At 44.2% G+C, this 19,038-nt stretch overlaps 1 protein-coding gene across 2 annotated transcripts in view; it reads left to right on the top strand.

The window, feature by feature from the left end:
* RB195_018980 (uncharacterized protein) overlaps nucleotides 1-19,038 on the top strand; it is a gene marked incomplete at both ends in the record, with an annotated part of 31,336 nt that overhangs the window by 8,915 nt on the left and 3,383 nt on the right. For both annotated transcript variants that reach the window (XM_064186627.1, XM_064186626.1), the window contains 3 exons: nucleotides 2,018-2,159; nucleotides 2,275-2,374; nucleotides 14,671-14,816. In XM_064186627.1, the coding sequence (XP_064042507.1) occupies nucleotides 2,018-2,159; nucleotides 2,275-2,374; nucleotides 14,671-14,816 (388 nt within the window). The remainder of the gene's footprint in view (nucleotides 1-2,017; nucleotides 2,160-2,274; nucleotides 2,375-14,670; nucleotides 14,817-19,038) is intronic.

The following is a 19,038-nucleotide window of genomic DNA, read 5'->3' as shown; positions in this document are numbered from 1 at the left end:
CGCATCAGAAACCATCCTTTATTTCGCGGTTTTGACTAGCGTTAAAGGAAGAAAAATCCTAGTATTATGAACGAGGGCTTTTTATCTTTCTTCAATTACCCTGTCACTCTGAGAAAGTTTCTTTCCAAACAATTGACGTAGTGGAAGGATGTAGCGGAGTCGGTAAGAGGTTCCGCTGTGTCTGCACGATCGATCGGAGATTCGATCGATAAATTGGTACGAAACTTGTCGGCTAGCCCCCACAAGTCAGGCTAGTTACACGTTCGTAAACTTCATGCGATTCTGAATTGGGAGAGGGCACTCAGTGGCGCCATTAGTTCTGGACGCTCCATTCTTCTCTTTTTATCTTAGCGACTTTAGTTTACATATCATAGATCCTTTAAGGCTAACTCTTAGGTCTTAGGGCCCTGATTTATTCAGTTATTTACTTCCAGAAATAAGGGTGCCACTATGCCCTAAACTTGGTCCTTTATCCTTTAACGTAATGGAAGAAGAAAGATGATGACACAAAAGTGAAAGATGTCTTCAGCAGCCTTGCCAGTCCACATATTTCACACACTACCGTGCAACTCTTTGCTAAAAAAAGAAACCCTTGGAATTACCGGTGGTCGGAACCAAAGCACGTTTTCCTATGGTCATCTTTTATGGTTTCCTGCGCAAAGGTATAGGCGAGATATAGTCGGATCAAAACTGAAGGAACATATGTTCGGCCAGACCGCGAAGACGGGACATTATTCTAAAGTCGGAGTTGGTGTATTTTCGTAAACCTTTTGTTTATTCTCATGTGAAAGAAAAAGACTGTAAGCTTGAATGATTGAAGCCAGCGTATCACGATTCTGCCGTCGGGCGAAAACCGGAAACAAGAAAGCCCAGAGTCCCAAATGTAGATTACGGAAACCGCTCTCTCTAAACGTCGAAAAAAAACGGCGTAGATTTGTACGAAATCAGTTCCGACCCCATATCCTGGTGCGCACGCAGTGTCAGCGGCTCCAAGATTAATGAGGTTGCTTCACCACCCTATTCAAGTACAACCAATGAATATACTTTTATATGGGACCAGATCGTGTACAAGGGTGTTCGTTGTAACATACATTGTAGTAAGTAAAACCGTCTCCTTGCCGTGTACTCGGGGCCACAGTCGTTCCGTAATCTATGGCCTGCGCTCTACGTTTTCCCTGGAGTTTTGGTATTTCGTGATTTCTTTCACGATTCGCGACAATTTCTTGATACCCTGTTGTTAAAGGCACCACATAACGAATATGGTGTGGTATGGATTTTCGTTGGAGTATACTTACATCGTCGTAAATTATGAATACAGGTGTGGTTCCGCTTATCTCTCCCTGCATCACTGTAAATAGACGGCTTCGGAATGCGGTTCCTTACGACTCCATTGCAACGCGCCCGCCCCCGCCTGGCATTCGTCGGATGAAATGATTTCCCGATGGAGTCGTCCCAATGGATTTTCGACGAATCGCAGACGGTGCGCAGGTGTGGCGTGTTAGATTGGAGCACGTCGTAAGGTACCGTATTCCGAAGCCGTCTGTTTATAGTGATGCAGGGAGAGATGAGCGAACCCCTCATAATTCATAATTTACGACGATGTAGGTATGCTCCAACTAAAATCCACACCACACCAGATTCGTGATGTGATGCCTTTAATTTAGTTAATGATACACTAGTTTTAAATAGTTTATTGCAGCGGAACTGTAGTTGAGAATTTGACTCGCGGAGAAATCCTTGAAATTGTGGCATGATTTGCCACTAGAGGATGCATCAAAGCAAGCTGTTCCCAATGGTGATCTCATCATAAGCATGCTGCGTTTGTGGGACGGGTAGTCCCGCTATAGCCTTGCTCTTTGTTTAAAAGAACGTGAAGAAACGCAGTGATTTAGCGAAGCCTTGGCTCATCACTACTGATGAGTCACAGTTACTTTCTAGACCATAGTTTTCGGTGCACGTTGTGATTGATTTCAGCCAGAAAAGTTCTATCATGGAAAAGAATATGGGTATTTTTCAGACAAATTTCACGCATGATGGCGATGAATGCCTACTCTCGGCATAAAGAGCTCATCAATTTATATCACCTTTCATATCCTGGCGCCACGAATATGATGAAGCGCGATACGAGTAAGGATCGCACCGATTATGACGTCCTTAAGGTACTGTTTCAAGCATTTGGACCGTTTTACACGTCTCATTTGAGAGATTTTGTTTTTAATTCAAAAATTCGCCTGCTTTGAATAGAGCTTACCTTCAAGCTGCTGTCTTATTTAGGATAATCATAGGTTTTTATGGAGCGAAAAAGATGACGCTTCTTTAGCGAGTAGCTGGGAAGCGCGCATGGCGAGGAAGTATTACGATAAACTTTTCAAAGGCTAGTAAGTTTCTATTCACATTTTCGCAGTGTAGGAGCACGCAGTTCTAGATTCTCTTGTACAGCCTCGAGCCTGATGATTAAGCATTGGAGGGGGAAGGACGCCAATGATATTATGCTCCCCCACCCTTCCCGAGAAAACTACGCATATTTTCAGGTCAACCGAGTTACCTTTGTATAGATTGAAAAATTGTAGAGCGAATGTGTACCCTTAACTCCATTGATACGTTTCCAGCGAAACAAGTTATTTAGAAAAAAAAAACCTGTTTTTCAGGTGCAAAAAAACAGCAATTTTTTTTAGCTGAGTTATTTAAGAAGAAACTTGCTTTCGAAGGTGGTGATAGAAACAGTGAACTTCTGCATCTTAAAGACCCTTTTAGTCCGATTTTTTTTTGGCAAATACTTGTAGCAAAATACATCCTGTTTTACGTAGTATTGTAATTAATCCATGTAGTTTGGTCTGGACTTTGTAATATCTGAAATAGTAATGTATGTGCAAGTGCTGCTCATGATCTCCGCACTACTTTGGGAATTCCGCTTGGAACTATATATAATACCAGTCAGAAAAAAAAACCAGTACCATGAAATAGCAGAAAAAAGGCACCGCAATTGAATCCTTACAAATTAAGATGTTAGAGGAGTCATAGGATGAAAACAGTGAAAGTAATAGGGAAGAACATTTTTAAGACTATATAACCTTACTCATGTTCCAGTCCGAACGTCCGGCTAAAGCTGGACTTCAGACTTTCTGTGGTGTTCGCGTCGCTCCCCTTCAGTGATCAACGAAAATTAATAGTAGTGGTATTTTCTGTGAAATTAGGTTTCTGTTATTCAAACAACGCTTTCTTAGCCTTTTTTAATAAGAAATAAAGTCGAAAGATTTCGTAGTTTTCTTTGTAAACGCGCCAGTTCCACATTTGCAAAATATTCAAACTTTATGTCCAAACACTCCTTAGATACGGGTGCGGGACGTGAAAACCAGCTGACCGCTCCTGTCCTCCCTTCAGCACCGCGCTCCTCCGCGTAATTACGGCTGCCGCTCCACCAGCTATGCATCCTCCACGACCGCCTGAGATCTCCTACACCCCGCCTCCCTATGGCTCTCTGATCAACGCCGCGACGAAGCGATGGATAGTGCGAATTTTGAAGGGAGGGGGAGTGAAAAACGAACTGCCGCAGCGAATTCTGATGTACGGATATAGTAAACTAAGCATATTATTGGGAATGAAAGAGAAGTAGATCCTTCTATCCAATGTAACTTTACATAAGTAAAAATTACCTCAAAAAGATGCTCCAGGGAAAAGAATAACATGCATATATTTTCATACATCTCATAATTTAACACATTTCATGCCCTAAGTCTTCTATATAAACTAGCAGTGCATAAGTATGTGTTTGTCACGATGCCATTCAGCGAATTCGTGTTCAACTTCAACTGTAGCAGCTATAATAACAGTAAATTTATGCGCTTATTATTTTGTGTATATTCTTTAAACTCCTTTCTACATTTTACCTTTTCAAAATTTTACTTAGATATAATGTTTATATAGAGCGCATGTCAAATATTTCAATACTTGCTTGTAGTTTTATATAATAGAACTTTGTATGATTCTTCAAACTTCTTTCAACAGCGTTTTATCGCTTCATTTCTATCCATTCCTGCATAAAATCAATATGACAGGTTAGGTTTATTAGTGGCGAACAGAGACCTTTGTATCTTCGAGATATACCTTTAGGTACAGTGTATGTCTGCAAGGCATTATTCGCGCCTCGTTAACCATTGGATGCCAGTTTTACCCAGTTAGATAAACAAAAAGAAATCTTTAGAAGGAGGAAAAACAGTAAAGAAGATAGCATAACACCGATCAGTGGGACATTTTTTGGAACATCTCTTGCACTCCCAGAGATGAAAGTGTTTTCCACCTAACAAGTCGAGACAGGATAATTTCATTTTCACTCGCATTTTTAAATGGCATATCACTTATACAAACCTATTTCATTCTTTCTTTCTTTTATATTAAGTTACAAGCACACTTTATGTAGACCTTCAAATAACATCTAATACCAGGTACTTTCCTTTCCGTTCAACTTCAAAAGCGCATCATAAGAGCTGTAAGCGCGGTGAAAAAAAATCGTCGTAAGAGCGGCAGACGCGGCGAAATGGGTGGGGAGGGTGGCGTGGGCGGGGCGTCTTGAAGACGTAGCACGAGAGGAGCAATCAGGCTACTGTAGCGATTATGACGGTATCAAGAGACGCGCGATGCAATTAATGACGCTCATTAGCCTCCCGGATACGCGGCGGCACATCATACGGGTACCTCTTGACCGTTCCCCCTTCGATACCAATATAATATAGACATGACCTGAGAGCATTTCTTGAAGTATCAGTTTTCCTCCTGATTTCCCCTAACAGTTATCACAGAATGATGTTTTAACGTAAAATGACGTGAACAACATTATCGTACTGATGAATATAATCCGCCTCAGATCCTGTAAACTATTGGCTACTATTTAAGCAGCCGTTTGCATGCGTGTTTCCACTTTTTGAAGAAGGAACGTTACCAAACTGAGCCAAACGTGCAAGGAGATTGACATGTGGAGTCGTAGAGGTGAGGTGTAACGCGAGCAGTGGTCACCGCTACGAGACGGTTGTAACACCATCCACTTTTCGCGGCATGCACACGACGTTATTGCGCACAAATCCGACGCCGTGGGACCCATCACATCCAATTTCATAGCTATCTGGCGTCGACGCACCAATCCGACGCCGGTGGACCCGTCGCACCCCCTTTTTCGAATTTCGCGACACACAGACAAACACACACACACACACACACACACACACACACACACACACACACACACACACACACACACACACACACACACACACACACACACACACACACACACACACACACGGACTAAGCTCGTCATTATATATCACTAGCCTGAACGTCAGACATCAGACTTTCTGCGGTGTTTCATCAGCCGGGCATCAGACTTTCTGTGGTGTTTGCTTCGCTCTCCTTCACTGACGAATGAAATAATACTAGTGACATTTTCTGTAAAATTAGAGTTGTGTTTTTCTAACAGCGTTTTCTTTTTTTTTCTTAAAGGAAGTTTGGGCAAAAGATTTCATAGTTTTCTTTGTATGCGTATTAGTTCTACATTTGGAGAACATTCAAACTTCACCTTTAAGCACTCCGATACCAATGTAATATAGACATGACTTGGGATCATTACTCAAAGTATAGGTTTCCCTCTTGTTTCTCACAACAGTTATCACAGAATGATGCTTCACATAAAAGTAAAGAAGTAAACGACATCATCGTACTGATAAAGATAGCGTTCCACATTAGATCATATGAACGGTTGACTGCTATATAAGCAGCAGTTAGCATTCATGTTTCCACTTTCAAGAACGGAGCAGTCGGAGAGCTGAAAAGCAACGCGGCAAGTGGATACGACCATGAAATGTTTGCAACGTCCCATTTACCTTTTGCGACACGTGCACGAAGGTACTGCGCGATATTTCTACACCACGACACAGGAATCCGACGCCGGTGGACTCGCCGCACTCCATTTTATAGCTTTCTGCAGTCGAGAGGGCGGCTGTGGTGTAGCGGTTAGAGATTCCGCTTCCTGCATGATCGATCAGAGGTTCGGATCTGTGAGTGCTCACGTGACAGACTAAGCCCGTTATTATATAGCATGATCATGATGATAATGTCATTATATATATATATATATATATATATATATATATATATAATATGATATCGTATATCATCATATATATATATATATCATATCATATCATCATGATCATTATCATGATCATGTATATAATAACTGGCTTATTCTGTCACGTGTGTCTGTGTGTGTGTGTCAGTCACGAAATTCAAAAAGGGGGGTGCGACGGGTCCACCGGCGTCAGACACTTATAGAAGGGGGTGAGACGGGTCCACTGGCGTCAGATACCTATAGAAGTACGGCACCGGCCCAAACCTATAAGGGGACGGGTCCACGGCCCAAACCCAAGGGTTGCGGCGGGCACGGCGTCAGACACTTAAGAAGGGTAAACGGGTCCACCGGCGCCAGATACCATAAAGGCGACGGCCCGGCGGATTGCTTCGCCGGCCCAATAGCCATAATAGGGGGCACGGGTCCACCGGCGCCAATACCCATAAAGGGTTGCGGCGGGTCCACTGGCGTCGACACTTATAGAAGGGGGGAAACGGGTCCACCGGCGCCAGATACCTAAGAAGGGGGACGGGTCCACCGGCGCCAGATACCTAAAAGAGGGTGCGACGGGTCCTACGGCGTCAGATGCTCGCCGGCGCCAGATAGCCATAATGGGTGCACGGTCCACCGGCGCCAGATACCCAAGAAGGGTGCGGGCCCTGCTCGACACTATAGAAGGGGGTGAAACGGGTCCACCGGCGCCAGATACCTATAGAAGGGGGTGTGACGGGTCCACCGGCGCCAGATACCTATAGAAGAGGGTGCGACGGGTCCTACGGCGTCAGATTGCTTCGCCGGCGCCAGATAGCCATAATATGGGGTGCGACGAGTCCACCGGCGCCAGATAGCCATAATATGGGGTGCGACGGGTCCACCGGCGCCAGATACCTATAGAAGAGGGTGCGACGGGTCCACCGGCGCCAGATACCTATAGAAGGGGTGCGACGGGTCCTACGGCGTCAGATTGCTTCGCCGGCGCCAGATAGCCATAATATGGGGGCGACGAGTCCACCGGCCCAGATACCATAATATGGGGTGCGACGGGTCCACCGGCGCCAGATACCTATAGAAGGGGGTGCGACGGGTCCTACGGCGTCAGATTGCTTCGCCGGCGCCAGATAGCCATAATATGGGGTGCGACGGGTCCACCGGCGCCAGATACCCATAGAAGGGTTGCGGCGGGTCCACTGGCGTCAGACACTTATAGAAGGGGGTGAAACGGGTCCACCGGCGCCAGATACCTATAGAAGGGGGTGTGACGGGTCCACCGGCGCCAGATACCTATAGAAGAGGGTGCGACGGGTCCACCGGCGCCAGATACCTATAGAAGGGGGTGCGACGGGTCCTACGGCGTCAGATTGCTTCGCCGGCGCCAGATAGCCATAATATGGGGTGCGACGAGTCCACCGGCGCCAGATAGCCATAATATGGGGTGCGACGGGTCCACCGGCGCCAGATACCTATAGAAGGGGGTGCGACGGGTCCTACGGCGTCAGATTGCTTCGCCGGCGCCAGATAGCCATAATATGGGGTGCGACGAGTCCACCGGCGCCAGATAGCCATAATATGGGGTGCGACGGGTCCACCGGCGCCAGATACCCATAGAAGGGTTGCGGCGGGTCCACTGGCGTCAGATGCCTATGGAAGGGGATGCGACGGGCCCACCGGCGTCAGATTGGTGCGCCGGCGCCAGATATCCATAAAAAATGGTGCGACGGGGTATGTGTCTGTGTGTTTGTCTGTGTGTCACGGAATTCGAAAAAAGGGGTGCGACGGGTCCACCCGGCGTCGGATTGGTGCGCCGGCGCCAGATGCCTATAGAAGGGGTGCGACGGGTCCACCGGCGTCGCACTGAGAATCCTCCAGCTGTCTGCAAGGTGACCTGGTCCAATAGGCGGGATGGTATTATCGTCTGATGCGGTTGCGCGCATCTTCACAGAGGTGTGTCGTAGCTGAACGCAATTCTGTCCAAGCCTTCTCGATCTACCACGAGAGCTCGGACAGAATCCATCCGTTCGCCACTGCTCCACATCCTGCGGGATTTGGCGTATCGCATGCGCTGACTGTTGACACCGAATAACCAGAGTACCTCAACTCGACAATGTCCGCCACCACAAGGAAACGACAACGTTCCACACACCTACGCTTTTGACATATTTGGGTTTGACTTTGGCGGCGTGCTAGACGACACCACCTTTTTTTAACCTCGCTATATAACTATGCAACTGTAGTTCGTATTTGCCCAGGGCGTGTACCCAAATTTCCAAAGCACAAGCTGGGCCACTGCGGGCAGGCAGCATTCACACTCGTTGACTTGCAGGCTCCAGTGGAATATAAATTATTGTTAATCAGTAATTCACGTTGTTTGTCCATAATACAGAACCATTTTGCGCCACTTATTATGCTGAGGTCTGGAAATTAGTAAGAAATTAAATGAAACAGTTTCTAGAATTTTTTGTTATGACAGAAAGGATTGTGTTAGTCTGCTGCTCATAGCCTTCCAAATGGACATAAGCAAGCTCACCATGAAGGTGAAAGAATAATTCTTAAGTTATAGTCACTTGTGGAAGGGTGTGCCTTCACTAAAAGTAATCACTACACCAGGTTTTTAGGTAGTATGAATAGTTACATGTAAAAACCTTCGAATAAACTCCTGAATTTCCTTTCCCGTGTGTCATTGTAGTTTAGTAATTAGCAACATGCTATAAACACAACTGGTGTCGGAACTTCGCCAATCGTAAAACAAAAATGACTACTTTCTAACTCAGATACAACTAACTACAACATCGAAAGGGAGGATGGAGAACGTCATTCTACTAAATAGGCATAGATACAGTCCGATACTGTATACCCAGATTTCTTCGACAGCCACGTCCACTTGCCTCCTCATTATCTGAGGGAAGATGGACATGCCATTCCAGAGGTCCTCCCTTCCGAAGTCCGATCACACCTCAAGTGACGTTCGTCAACGAGATCAAACTTTGAATGTACATAATGAAGATCCGATTCAAAGCCATTCTCTCGTGAAAGTCGATTCTAACGAAAATACTAAGAAAGACCAAGTAGTGCTCATGACTGCCGAAGCAAATATGTGAAGTAGTAAAACAGGCCAATATGGACGAGTTCTAATATTTTTTGATACTGGTGCACAGAGAACTATAATAAAGGAACGTAGAGCAAAACGGGCTTCCAAGACAAAAGCAGAAGTATGCATCATGTCTGGGATTGGTGGCCATACTGAAAAATGACAAAAAGATATTTGAATGTTCTGAAAAATACTCTAAAACTAAATCATTTAAGGACGATTTTGTGACTGCACCCTTTTCTCTTAAGGACAACGTAATCGATATATCCGATAAGTACGCGATGGTACACCGCAGATTCATGTCCTTACAGAGAAAGCTGGCACCAACAAAGCGCAAAGGTCGTAGTACAGCAAAATATTGAATGATTAGCTCAAAGTTTCCATAATCGAAGAAGTACATGAACCATTCAAAAACGCGGCTAGCATCTATTATATCCCACACTCTGGCGTGTGGAAACCTTCAAAAACGAAAACTCTCAGAATCGTATTTGATGCATCCTCAAAACAAAGATGTAAACTCTCATTGGATGATGTAACTCACAGCGGTGAATCTTTCGTTGATGAATTTCACTACATCCTTATTCGCAGTCGAATCAGCAAGTTTATATTAACATGCGATATTGAAGCTGCATTCACTCAGATCAGAATCGTAAACGAGTACAAAGACCTTTGGGTTAAAGACATCAGTCGTATGCCGACAAAGGCATGCATAGTTGTTTACAGACTTAACCGTTTACCATTCGGCTTTACTGCATCTCCCATTATATTGAATATGGCAATTTTTGCTTACTCAAATGCAAAGAATACATCACATTTACATGAAATAGCATGAAACATTTATGTTGGGAATATTTTATTGGCAGCTGCAAGTGAGCAGCAAGCTTTGGAAAGATGTAGAATCCAAAAATCTTTCCCGAGAAATTGGCATGAACCTACGAGAATACGCATCAAATTCTGAGATAGTAAATGAAGGAATTAATGAGAAAGACAGGTCGCTTTCTGGTAATATCAAATTTTTAGGTGTTAAATATAACATAAACTGATGAGTTTAGAAAAAAAAAGTAAATCTTCCGTTAAAAATATCATTTACTAAGCGAGATGTGATTAGTATAATAAATTCTGTTTACGACCTTATAGGTCCAACTGCGCCATCTCTTATCAAGTTGAAATTGCTAATGCGAGAAATCTATCACAGTGTGGAATCTATGACAAAATAAGTGGAATGACTATGTTAGTCCAGATATGACTGTTATCGATGGAACTCCATTCGTAAGCAGATCAGTGGTGCGAGTATCAGCATTCCGAGAACAAAGCTCACAAATGTGCGAAATCTTCACACCTCAGATGCAGAAGTGCGCAACATTCACACCTCAAAAACAGATTTGTGGGTATTTTGTGATGCAAGCAATTTTGCGATACCAAGTTGCGCTTTCTTGCGGCATAATGACACTAACGAGGTCACGCAGTTGATTAGCGGAAAGTCACAGTGGATTCCCAAGAAACTGCTGGCCTGCTCCGGGTTATACAAAAGCATCATAACGTACGAGCGGGCCGCCTCCTTGCCATATGGTCCGACAAGGGAGGGACAGTATGGTCACATAAACATAGCAAGTTATTATGTTCCGAGATAGGAACAGGGTGCTTACCCAGCAGTATAAAAAAAGGATAGTTTGGGATCATTATCTATGGCCAATATGGAAGACTTTCTCGTCGAAGTGGACATAACACGTCCCTTCGCCTCTATTTCTGCTGCAATTCTTGCGCTTGCTCACCGCCTAGAGACTAGTCAAGACAATATTCTCCGTCAGTTGGATCCGCCTGCTTAGAACTTCTCAGCCGTTCGGAGCTACGATCTCTATGTGCCTTTTGCACACTGGAACAAAATCGCGACACAGTGCTAGATGCAACATATCATCATACCGATCACTTATGGTGACCTAACTACTACTCAAGTAGTTATGGACGTGGTCCGCTTATAGTAGCTCTTAATATGAATATTATATTATATATATGTTATATAATATTTTCTATTATATATATGTATGTATATATATATATATATATATATATATATATATATATATATATATATATATATATATATATATATATATATATATATATATATGAATATTGATATTTGTTAGATATACTTCACCTTGGTTGTTCACGAGTGGTCGTCTGGTTGTGGCAGTAACCATTCACTGAACCACCTATTTATTCGGAACGATACGGGCAAAGATCCCAAGAGTCTCCGCACACCCTACACATTTGGTACATTGGCCGGGAATTGTCATGATTGCTCTTTGATGGGGTGATTTTGTTGATATGTTTGTGGCCAAGTCTGCTTTCGACGTAGCCTTCTGTACCGATCTGTTTTTAAGAGATTCATCGACTGTTTGCCGGTATTGTGATTGACAGATTTTATGATGTCTTAAGGGAATTTGGATAAGATTGTTTTGCACCACATTGGGTCGCAGGTCTTCCCTACATCATATCTTGCAGAAATCATTTGGTTAGCATTCTGATTTGATCAAATGTTGCACAGCAGTTGTCTGCGGAATCGTTCGCCATTCTCATAGTGACCAATTTTTTTTTGACTATTTTTGATCTGTTGGACTGGTGATTGTAGTAATTCTCTTGTCATGATTATGATCATGATCATGTATATAATAACGGGCTTATTCTTTCACGTGTGTGTGTGTGTGTGTGTGTGTGTGTGTGTGTGTGTGTGTGTGTGTGTGTGTGTGTGTGTGTGTGTGTGTGTGTGTCACGAAATTGAAAAAGGGGGGTGCGACGGGTCCACCGGCGTCGAGTTGGTGCCTCGACGCTAGAAAGCTATAGAATGGGGTGCGACGGGACCACCGGTGCCAGATACCTATAGGAGGAGGTGCGATGGGTCCACCGGCGCCAGATACCTATAGGAGGGGGTGCGACGGGTCCACTGGCGCCAGATACCTTTAGAAGGGGGTGCGACGGCTCCACCGGCGCCAGGTACCTTTAGAAGGTGCGACGGGTGTGGACGCGAGATACCTATGGAAGGGGACTGGTCCAACGGCGTCTTTGGACCCGGTGATTGGTGCGCAATAACTTAGTGTGCATGACGCAAAAGATAAATGGTTGCAGCCGTTTCATAGCCGTGACCACTGGGCGCTTTGCTCTTCACCTTTATGACTCCTCTGCGTGCCTATTTCCTTCTTCCCGACTTTAGACGGACATTCAGACTGGTTATTTATAATTTCGGGCTTACTCTGTCACATGTGCGTCAGTCGCGAAATTCGAAAAGGGAGTATAACGGGTCTACCGGCGTCGAATTTGTCGTCGGCGTCATATAGCTTAGAAATGGGTGGCGCCGGGTCTCGCGGCGTCGATATGGTACGCAACAACTTCGTGTGCATGTAGCTAAAGGTAGGTGGGACGTTGGAGCTGTTTCGTAGCCGTAGTCACTGTGAGCGTTGCTTTTCACCTTTATGACTCCTTCACGTGTCTCTGTTCTTCGTTCGCCTCAAGTTGGTGTCATGATTTTCTCAGAAAGTGGTAACATGCATGCAAACGGCTGCTTAAGTAGTAGCGACCAGTTTTCATGATCTTACGTGGAACGTTATCTTTATCAGTAGAATGATCTCTTTGTTGCTGGTGCTACCCTTCATCTAATAAGTGATTTCGCCACCGCCAAAAATGGATTTTTTGTTCTGGTGACTCTAGATTAACACGACTCATCACCCTTTAATGCTAGCTTCTGGCCTATCTGCTGGCTTATGAGCCCTTCTCTGCATAACGTTGTTTTAGGACAACTATTCAAGTGATTAAAGTAGTTAAATGGTTTTTAGGCATTCTTTTATTGACGAGTACTATAAAACAACCTTTCTGAGTTGTCCACCTTTATCCATACGGACAAATAATTTTTGTCTTCGAGAGATATCGAAATCCAAATGTGGCATTTCTCTATAATGTTAAATGATTCGGATAAAGCTGAATCCTATGAAACATGCCCATCATGTGGATGAAAGATCCATTTCGTTCAGTCATACCGATTTATTTTATTTACATTCGGATAAATTTCAGAATAGTATCGTTTCAGAGAAGGATTCTTAAGTTTTTTGTCCCATCGCATGCTCAACCTTGAAATTTTAATAGCATAGGAGTAAGGATGCGGCTCCTGAAAAAAGACCGTAAAAAAAACGGATGAAACAATTTCCGTTTCGTTACTGCCATTAACGGAATCATAAATGACATTAATTGCCTTCCCTGGAACTCATCAATGAGGAAAGAATGCACAACATCTCAAAGAGAGGAAACCACTCGTAGAGAAGAAAATTCTATAGGAAAGCTGTGTACAGGAACGCACAAAAGAAATGCGGTGGAAAGAAAAAGAGACAAAAAATAAAAATAGGAGAAATTTACATTAATTATTACTTGTATTCTATTTATTATTTATTAGGAATTTTTATTTTCGTTGTTTGCGTAATGCGTATGCGTGGTGACAGAAAATACCGAGATCCACGCTTCGTTCGAAACTGCATAAATGTGTACCTTTTTTACTTTGACAACCCGCTTCACTTTAGGGGCGCGGGTAAGATCCCTTTGCCTCACCTTTCCCATAACATAATTGAACTTTATTCCGTTTCTTCTTTTATAAGGCGGTTTTAGAGAGAAGCTCGAAGGCTAATTTTGCTGAATTACATACTGAAAGGGTTAATTTCTCCCTTTAAAAAGTGTGATTTGATAAAGTCGGATCAAAACGACATGAAGCACAGACAGATGCATAAGCGGCTGCGCTCGAAGCGGTGCGGTGGAGACAGCGGTTGAAATCGAGGTGGGACCATGGCAAACTGCAAAGATGGCTGGCGGTAGCGAGGATCTTTACACGATCCTACCCGCCACGCTCTAGCGCCTCTTACGCAACCGTCCGTGCTTCATGTTGTTTTGACCCAACTATACGCCTTCTCTTGAATGGAAGATTTTCTTAAAGGCATCATTCCACGAATCTGAGGTGGTGCAGATTTCAGGTGGAGTATTCGTATACGGGATGGGAGACTATGGAGAGGAGGGTAATTCCGTCCATTTCTTCCTAATTGCTGTAAAAAAAACGGCCCGGAAGATGCGGCGCGTGCACAAGGCTGGTGTGCTCCAATCGAACCCGTTTTAGAAAATAGCGCGCCAGTACGCCTGAAGCCGTATCTTCCGGGCCGTTTTTTACGGCAATTAAGAAGAAATGGACGGAATCACCCCCCCCCCCCCCCCTTTCCATAGTCTCCCATCCCGTATACGAATACTCCACCTGAAATCCGTACCACCTCAGATTCGTGGAGTGATGCCTTTAAATGAATGGAACCAATTCTTTAAAAATAATATATTTTTTCACTATGCGCTAGACGCCTCACGAGGAAGTTGGGTTCGTTTTTCTCTTCCTGCATACCGATTGATGAAATGTTTGCTATGATGAATCCACTACTTCGTTCAGAGTACTGCATTATCGATCTGACATACTTCAAAAAGAACAAGATAGCGATGAGATGGAGAACAGAGGCTGAAGTTCGTAGTGGTAAAGGACATTTCATTTGTGGTGCCAAAAAATGCTCCGTTCAGGACGATCTGTCAAGCTGGGAGGTCGGTTTCTCGAGACTAGTATTTTATTTTGTTGTTCGATCAAGTTGATCAGTCTTAATAAATTGCTCATTCGGCTAGTCAAGATTTTACTTAGGGGAATAATTGATCCTTCTTAATTTTATTCGTTTCATTGATAAATTCTGGCAGCAGATGTCATTATGAGCGTGGCTTGTTCACATAGAACCGAATCATTTTTCCCTTGAAGATGTTGTGTGTATTGTCAGTGGTTGGGCTGCTTGCGTCTCTTCTCGCAAATTAAGAGGAGTTGAGACAAGTGCAAAGTGTTGTGTGCAGAAATATTGTGCAGTATATCAAGGGGCTTGGTCTGTCACATGTGTGTATGTGTGTATGCGGAACGAAATTCCAGAGAGAGTAGAGGCGAGTCCAACAGCGTAGAATTGATGCACCGATGCCAGAAAGCGCTGGAACTGCACAGTTGGCGTGACGGGGCGGCAATTCCAGACGAGCTTGTCAAAAACTGTATGAGATGTTGTGAGCTGTCTCGTGCCCGTGATAACTACGTGTGCTGTGTTTCATCCCTGTGTACTTACTAGCATGCATATTTCCCAATGCTTAAATTTCTTCAAAAAAAAAAAAAAAAAAAGGTGTTAGGGAAAGAAAAAATCATTTCTATAGCAAACATCTACAGAAACTACCACTATTAATTTTTACTGATCAATTAAGGCAAACAGAGCGTGAATCACACGAAAGGTAAAGTTTGAGGTTTGCCGGATCTTCGCCGTATTGGTATTACATAAAATCGTGGTCATCTTCATGTATAATCGTGTCAAAACGACATGAAGCTCAATGCAGTTGCGTGCGCTCGAAGCGGCGCGATGGAGGTGATGAGATCAAGGTGGAGCTATCGCAAAGTGCACCGATGAGAGTTGCTGGCAAAGTTCCTACGCCCCAGTTTCCCGCTCCTCCTCCTTGACTCTAACCGTTACGCTCCATCGCACCCTTTCGGGCGCAGCTTCTTACGCAACTGCACCGAGCTTCAAGTCATTTCGACCCGCCTGTACGTGTCAAAACGACATGAAGCTAAATAAATAATCGGTAAAATGTGCCAAAACACACTAAAGATAATTAGGAGATGCAGTTTATGTGAAGTGCTCGTGCAGCACTGGATTCCATTTAAGCTGCATCACATCTTGGTCATCCTCATGTAGTGTGGACGGATAAAATATCCTAAAATGTGCTTGATGTGATCGAGATCGAGAGGTGAAATGGCTAAATTGGCTTTAGCACATCTTTGTTGAATGTACATTCCTCTCATATCTGACGTCATTTTTCGTCTTACAGCCCTCTTCAAGCGGTTGTCCATCCCCCGTGATTACTGTTGAATCTCTCAAGGAAACCTACATCTGTTTTTATTCATCAGAACGTCGGCCGCAGCTATTTCCGATAAAAAGGCGATAAAAACGGGGAAAGATGTCTTGATGATGTAACAACGACGTCAACGGTAAATTGCTCAACTGTTTCTCGTATAGTGTTATCAATGGCACAGTTGGAAAGAAATCCCCTCACTCCTACAGAGGAAGGGTAAAGAGGATCCTGTTGGTGTTTCTGTAATTGCCTCCTAGACATTACCTATCCGGAGGATACAGCTGAGTAGACACCAGCATGCCCTGAAGAAGTCACGATGCAGGCATTAATAAAGACACAGACAACCATCCTAGATCGCTCTCCTAGCTATGAGACAGAACTATATAGTTACAAGGAATTGTGAAAGGAAAAATACATAGTGAGTACTATTGAAATTACTGAATTAAATAAAGCAATAATTGCAATAATTTCAAATTACCTACGTACGGTTGGCTTGTAAAGCGGAAAGACAATGATAAATGCTCTATGAGAGAGGTCTCATTTCGTCAATTCACACTGAACTAATGATCGCCGTGAACTCAGGATTCCCAAATTGAAGAATAAGGATTCCCACGCTCATTCCATGTTCTCGGCAGGACCTTCCTTCCTTCACTTGGATACGAAGCGAAACCTCTTAACACTCGGTGGACTGACTGCTTTGTGTCTGCAGTCAGACAAATAGTTTGAGAGTCGCCACAGTTGATGTTTCAGTGGTGTTCTTGTCGTCATTTTCAAACTGTTCGGCTATTGATGTCCATTCAAACATTTTTCAGGTGACGGGCCAAATTTTTTCTCAGACGCTTATCCTGACCGAGATCGCCAGTAGTAGGGACGACACACAGAAATCTCGTCTCTGCAGATGCAAATGCGATCTTCCTCCTTGGTATTAAGACCGGAGACGTTTTCTTCGCAGCGTCCTGATTAGAGTTAGTCAAGTAGTCGGCGTCATCAAACCTATTTGCGTTCTCACTCTTGCACTCCAATATTAATTGATACTCGTTGCGGGATTTTTTTCTTGATTTCCTTATCTTTCTGACTAGCTGTGTTAATCCTCGAAAGATCTTGTCAACGTCTTATCTAGAACCGTTCCGTCAAGCAGAGAAGGACTGAGGAATGAATGGAATCGAATACGACGTCCCAGACAACTCCAGATTTTCGGCGGTCGGACATAGAGCTATCGGACGTTTCTTTACCTAAGGGTGACAAGGTGAAGCTTAAAGGCATCACTCCACGAATCTGAGGTGGTACGAATTCCAGGTGGAGCATTCGTATACGGGATCGTAGATTATGGAGAGAAAAGTGATTCCGTCTATTTTTTCCTAATTGGAGTAAAAAACGGCCCGGAAGATACGGCTTCGGGCGTTCCGGCGCGCTATTTTCTAAAACGAGTTCGATTGGAGCGCACCAGCCTTGTGCACGCGCCGCATCTTCCGGGCCGTGTTTTTACAGCAATTAGGAAGAAATGGAGGGAATTACCCTCCTCTCCATAATCTGCTATGCTGTACACGAATACTCCATCTGAAATCCCGTATCACCTCAGATTCGTGGGGTGATGCTTTTAAGGGCTGCCATCTCCCGCTTCCACTACTCTTCATGCATTGATGGGGTTGCCCTTTCCCGCGTATGCTGATGGCATCGATGATTCCTCTTAAATGTGGAAGCAGTGATAAGGTTCGTCTGTTTACAGAGGTCTTGACAACGATTCAACGTGTGTTTTGTCGTGCACTGATATCTCCTAAACACGTCAGATTATTTTATTATTTTTCAAACTTATCATTCTGTTTGTATCAACTCCGACAATCAGCAATCACGACCTGCTAACTAAGTATCCTGGATTTCAGCGAGTCCATCGTGGATGGCTCCTTTGTTGCGGGCTTCGGCGATATCCGTACGAGCATTATCGCTTATGATCTAGAGTTTGAGAATTCTGAATTTCATGGTAGTAGAAGGTGTGATCTTGTCGACGTTATAAGTTGAACCAATATAATCCACCATTGTTTTAACCAGTGTTGCAAACCGCATATTTAGATATCACAGTAGCGCGGACTGAGGAGCTTGTTGCAGTTGAATGGACAGCGACTGGCAACGTGAATTTGATCTGATAAGATATGGGGTGTAAAGTTCCGCAGTTCCACCGCATTCTTAACAGTGTTTGGGATAGTCGCGCCATACGACAGCGCTTTGTTCCTGTCGTATGGCGGTGGTGTCAGTACGAGCATTATCGCTTACGATCTAGAGTTTGAGAATTGTGAATTTCATGGTCGTAGCAACAATTTCACAGTCGATCGACAGTGCAAGCTATACGGTTGGAGCACCTGCGAGCTAAGCGAGAACGCTACTGGATACGAAAAGATTTTCACTTGTCTGAGTTTAAGTGACATTGTCACCTGCGAACTAATAAACGTCCTAAATGTAGAAGGAAACGAATAGAAGCTATTCTTGGTCTCGATGAGTGAAAACCTGAGGACATCTAATTGTTAGCAAGTGCTCCTTGCCTGTACTTGATTTTTATGTAGTGCCAGCGTAAGGACTCCAAGAATCTGTGGAGGTACGGGTTTCATGCTGGTATGCCTATACGGGTCGTAGACTGCGGAGAAGAAGGTGATTCCGTTCATCTCTCTGTATCAGTGTGAACGGACGACCCCGGAACGCTGTTTCTTACGAGGTCCTCTATTGCAGCGTGCTACCCTGGCGCCCTCCCGCCTGTGATTTGTCCGAATGGGCTTTCGACAAATCGCAGGCGGGAGGGCACCAGGGTAGCACGCTGCAATAGAGGACCTCGTAAGAAACAGCGTTCCGGGGTCGTCCGTTCACACTGATACAGAGAGATGAACGGAATCACCTTCTTCTCCGCAGT

The sequence above is a fragment of the Necator americanus genome, chromosome II (assembly GCF_031761385.1).
Source record: "Necator americanus strain Aroian chromosome II, whole genome shotgun sequence".
In the NCBI taxonomy this organism is placed as follows: domain Eukaryota; kingdom Metazoa; phylum Nematoda; class Chromadorea; order Rhabditida; family Ancylostomatidae; genus Necator; species Necator americanus.
Note: the sequence above shows the minus strand (reverse complement) of the source record. Positions and strands in the feature narration are given on the sequence as shown.